Source organism: Maylandia zebra, linkage group LG12 (genome assembly GCF_041146795.1).
Source record: "Maylandia zebra isolate NMK-2024a linkage group LG12, Mzebra_GT3a, whole genome shotgun sequence".
NCBI lineage: Eukaryota > Metazoa > Chordata > Actinopteri > Cichliformes > Cichlidae > Maylandia > Maylandia zebra.
In genome coordinates, this window is record NC_135178.1 from 38,717,858 (window position 1) to 38,722,857 (window position 5,000).

The following is a 5,000-nucleotide window of genomic DNA, read 5'->3' on the forward strand; positions in this document are numbered from 1 at the left end:
GAACTTCCTGTCAGCAAACACAAACACTTAATTAAAAACATCCGTTTCCTTCTGGTTTCACTTTGACCTCTGTTACAAACTGAACAGGAGGTCACATGATCTCACACTGCTGTTACTCACCTGAGCTGCTGACAGCGTCTGTGACCGGAGGACTGCAGGTGAGGTCCAGATGAGGGAGGGGAGTCAGGGGGAGAGGTGTGATCAAAGAGCAGGAGGAGGAGCAAATGTCCTCCTCGCACGAAGACTCCAGAGGATCCAGGGACACTCTGGAGCACTCGATCACAATGTCATGGACTTCGTAACACCTCCACCTGAGTGGGAGGAGGGGAGTGTCAGTCTGAGCTCAGCAGGGAGCAGCTCGCTAACTCCAGCTGCTTCTGCTCGCCAACAGCTTCAAATAAATCGCCCAGTAAAGGTGTCCCACAGCTCAGTGCTGGGCCCATTACAGCACCAGCAGTCAGAGGTTTGGACACAGCTTCACATTTAATGGTTTTTCTTTCATCACTGTTTACAGTGTAAATTCTCACTGAAGGCATCAAACTGTGAATGAAAACGTGGAATTATGAAGTAAACCCAAACATGTTTTATATCCACCCTCTGCTTCGATTCCTGCTTCGCTCACTCTTGGCCTTCTCTCCACGAGCTTCATGAGGTCGTCTCCTGAAATGGTTTCCAACAGTCTTGAAGGAGTTCAGAGATGCTGAGCGTTTGTCGGGCCTTTGCCTTCACTCTGCGCTCCATCTCATCCCAAACCATCTCCACTGGGTTCAGGTCAGGTGACTGTGGAGGCCAGGCCTCCATCGCTCTCCTTCTTGGTCCTCACACAGCCTGGAGGTGTGTTTGGGGTCCTGTTGGAGAATAAATGATAGGACGGCATGTCGCTGCAGGATGCTGTGGTGGCCATGCTGGGTCAGTGTGCCTTCAGTTTGGAAGAAATCCCCAACAGTGTCACCATCACACCCCCTCCTCCATGCTTCACAGTGGGAACATGCACGTGGAGACCATCGTTCACCTTTTCTCCCCAAAGACACGGCAGGTGGAACCAAAGATCTCAGGTTTGGACTCATCAGACCAAAGCACAGATGGTCTGATGTCCATTTGTTGTGTTTCTTGGTCCAAACAAATCTCTTCTTGTTGCTTTATCTTAGTCGTGGTTTCTCAGCAGCTGTTTGACCATAAAGGTCTGATTCACACAGTCTCCTCTGAACATGTACAGATGTGTCTGCTACTGGAGGTCTGTGTGGCATCTGTCTGGGCCCTGATCTGAGCTGCTGCTACATGATCCCAGATGTCTTCAGTTTGTATCTACAATGTGGAAAGTAGCACCAATGAAGAAAGCCCACTAAATGAGAAGGTGTGTCCAGAGTTCTGACTGGTAGTGCAGATCTGATATGACGATGACACGTCTTTCATGTTACTAAAATCTAACCCAACCCGACCTCTGGTGACCCGGACTCTCCCGTTTAATTTGCAGCAGTTTGAAACTCAATGTTCAAACGCTCAGTCACGCTGCAGTTCATACTTTACTCTGATTGGACAGCAGAGGTCATGTTTCGTTCATGCTGTGCTTCAGGTCACGTCTCAGAGGACACGCTGTCAGTTTGGATACTGACGTTCGTGGTAGTGACGAGTGCCACTCTCAAACGACATGCTCGCATTACCTCGCTTTTGTTTATTCTTTATGGACCTTTTCATTGGTCGCAGTCATCTTTGCTTTCCTGTTTCTACAGGAACAAGTTTTTCCACTCTGAGTAGTAATCGCTATGTTGTATTTTGTTAGTTAACGGTGGACGCTTTTACTGCCACCTTCTGGCAGTAAGTGAATCTTACATCCTGCAGACAGCAGTGGAAGAGAAAACATATTTCAAACAGAAAACAGTCAAAGTATTCTTGTCATTTTAAATGTTTGGAGTTAGAGACGTCAGAGTCGCGATACCCAGCTGAATGCCAGGGTAAGAAAACCAAAGAAAACCGTGCAGTTGACGGGTAACTAGGCTACACTGCCTTTCTTATCAGCGTGAGAGGGTGGAGTTATCACGGCAGGTACGCTAGTCGTCGTGTCACACGTAGCTTCTGCGTCTGAGCGACTTCCTTCGTTTTCAGGATAGCAGACTTTTGTAGCTGCATGCTGCCGTCTTCACTTCCTGAAGAACTGCAGGATCAGAGTTTCGCTCCTTAATCCTCAGATAGATGCTAAAGAAGTGCACAAGGTTTCATTCCAGGCCCTCCTTATCCAATCTGTGTGTTTACTTGTGTTCTGTGTATTTCTATCATCTCCTAAATCACTGATCAGGCTTGGCCGACCTCCCTCAGACTAACAGCTGCTGCAGACGTCCCTGTTTTTTAAAGCTGGTTACAAACTTGGAGATGAAATGTGTTGCTCTGAGGCCACATCGTGTGTGCGCCCGTGTTATTTGAACCTGCTGACAGATCAGAGCGCATCACTTCCTGTCATTAGCTGGAATCGAGTGGCGGGCTTCGTCGTCAGATAAAGGAAAGTTTGATGTTGAGCTGCGGTAAACACGCCTCTGCGACGCGAATTCAGCTGGACAGGATACTTTAAGAAAACTCAATCAGATGTTGTTTTCTTTCTTTCTTGTTGATTTGCATTCAGTTGAGCTCAGCGCTGGGTTCACTCTGTCAAAGGACCTGCTGACCTGGTTCTGCACGCTCAGGTGTGGTTTCTGTCTCCAAGCTGGACTCACCTGGACGGGTCCAGTTCGTAGTCCTGAGTGCCTGTAACGAGCTCTGGGTGAACCCGGACGTGTTCCAACATCGGCTGACGGGACAGGACAGAGTGTGAGGTGAAACTGAAGGAACACCTGCGGTCATCACATCAGTACCGCCCCCTGCAGGTGTGCACTCACCTTCACCACCTCCTGGAAGGTGTCCAGGTTCTCCTTCATGCTGTAGTGCAGCCGCAGGTAGGAGATGAAGCTACAGGGGAACATCCCATACAGGCGGTGGAACAGAGAGTACGTACCTGCATGGAGGTGCACCAAGTGGGCCACAGGCTCATGACCTGCACGAGCCAATCAGAAAACATCTTATCAACCACTCAGAGAAGCAGACTGACCAATCAGAAAGCATAAGGAGCTGCTTCCTGCAGCGCCCCCTGCTGTGTGAGTGAGTTACCTGGGTTTTTGCAGCTGCGGGATGCAAGGCGCCCAAACACGTCAAAGAAGTCATTGATGTGCTGCTTCCCGGCCTGAGGAATCATGGGTAACAGAGTGACCAGGACCAGGACTCCCGTGATAAGGACGACCACATCGCTGTCCGTCTGAAAAACAGGAAGTGGAATTCTGAGTTTACAGCAGCAGGAATCCGACCTGTGATCCGACCTCACATGATCGACATCATGACAGAATCTGAATGTGCAGGAGGACAGGTGTGTCTCAGGTGTGTGTGTATTACCTTGAGGCAGCGCAGCAGTGACAGCAGCAGCGGCGAGCGGCTGATGTGATGAACCCATGGCGGCTGTTTCCTGATCAGGTGACCCAGCAGGGTGAGGGCGCCCAGCCTGGTCCCGGATCGACTCACAGACTCGTTGAGCTTCTCCAGCAGCACCTAGTGGGCGGGGCCAACAGGTGTTAGAGTCACAGAGATAAAGAACAGGAGATCTGCGAGCAGGCGAGGCTCACTTTGTGATGCGGCTCCCTGATGGAGGAGAGGAGGAGCAGGGCCTGAGAAGATGACGAGTCCAGGTAGTACTCCACCACGGAGGAGAGGACAGCGCCCCCTTTGTCTGAGAGGAGAAACATGCATGCTGGGAGCTCTGCACTGATTGGCCGTCACAAGTGATGTCAGACTGAGTTGATAAGGTTGCTTTGTTGGACGTCAGCAAAACTGCAGCTTCGTGATTGGTTCACGTGGTGAGCGCGTCACAGAGATGCAGACCTGCGTCATTCCTTTGTGCTGCACAGTTGAACTCACCTGTACTCAGCTGCTGGTTGACTGCAGCTCTCACTCGCTCCGCCTCCTGCAGCTCTGAACTGTCCAGTGAGAGCAGGAGCTCGCTGATGCTCGCCTGCTCCCTGGACATCGCGGACACCTGCAATTCGGCCAGACAGTGAACGCATCATAACACAGGCCAGACAGCTGAACGTCACGTGAGGTCACGTTGACGTCATCGTGTTCAGTTCTCTGTGACAGAGGAACAAAATCAATAATCGATGATTATCTGCTACTTCTTTTTCTGTCCCCACACAGTCATCAGTGTGTGCTGGCCTAACACTGCGCAAACTTTGACCTCACGCCTGTTGTGTAACAGCTGCTGTCACGTCACTGGTAGCCCTCCGTTAGCAGCTGATGCTAATCTAACATGCTAACAAGCAGTGTAGCGGCCACGTACCGGCGTCCCGGGACCCGACCCCGCGGAGGAGCCTCCGGCCGGGATACGGAGCGCAGACAGCCGCTCAAACCGACCAAAGAGCCGCAGAGACGGTTACCTTCAGACCTGCTGATCCCAGCACGGAGCAGCCATCTTCAGCTACAGCAGGACCCGCCCACCGCGGTGACACGAGCCTCAGCAGCCAATCACACACAGGAGGCGTTCAGAGCCACCCGTCAAGATGGGAAAAAGGATGATTTATTATTATTATTATTATTATTATTGTTGTTGTTGTTGTTGTTGTTATACTTTTGTGTGGATACAAACAAACAGCTGGGGTCCGTTCTTCGTACCTCGCTTACTACATCCAAGATCAAATCATCGCACTAACTTTGAGCTCACTATCCCGGTTCTCCGAACACACCTGTTGTTGACGATCAGTACAGCTGGATGAAGTAATGTGAGATCACTGGGTGGCTTAACAGGGGCTACGCATCGATAGTAGAAACATTGATCGGCAACCCTTTGATTGGTCGGCGAAAATGTCGAAGGCGCGCTCTCGGTATTTTTCGGCAGCAGAGCAAGAACTCTTGAGTGAGGGATTTCAGGAGTTTCAGAGTTTAATCAGAACGCAAGGGAACACTGCAAAGGCTGCAAAAGCAAGGAGAGA

At 50.7% G+C, this 5,000-nt stretch overlaps 1 protein-coding gene across 3 annotated transcripts in view; it reads right to left on the reverse strand.

The window, feature by feature from the left end:
* The window catches only part of tsc1a (TSC complex subunit 1a), a 15,917-nt gene extending 11,388 nt beyond the window's left edge, over window positions 1–4,529 (reverse strand). For 2 of the 3 annotated variants that reach the window (XM_014410165.3, XM_014410163.3), the window contains exons 1-9: window positions 4,352–4,517; window positions 3,934–4,051; window positions 3,642–3,745; window positions 3,415–3,567; window positions 3,136–3,280; window positions 2,868–3,022; window positions 2,706–2,779; window positions 121–311; window positions 1–7 (exon numbers count right to left, since the gene is read on the reverse strand). The exon at window positions 1–7 is cut by the window's left edge and continues 58 nt beyond it. In XM_014410165.3, coding sequence (XP_014265651.3) covers window positions 1–7; window positions 121–311; window positions 2,706–2,779; window positions 2,868–3,022; window positions 3,136–3,280; window positions 3,415–3,567; window positions 3,642–3,745; window positions 3,934–4,042 — 938 coding nt within the window. In that variant the 5' untranslated portion in view covers window positions 4,043–4,051; window positions 4,352–4,517. Of the gene's footprint in view, window positions 8–120; window positions 312–2,705; window positions 2,780–2,867; window positions 3,023–3,135; window positions 3,281–3,414; window positions 3,568–3,641; window positions 3,746–3,933; window positions 4,052–4,351 lie in introns of all 3 variants that reach the window. The other variant, XM_014410164.3, reaches the window with a different exon arrangement.
* Between the last annotated feature and the right edge of the window lie 471 nt (window positions 4,530–5,000).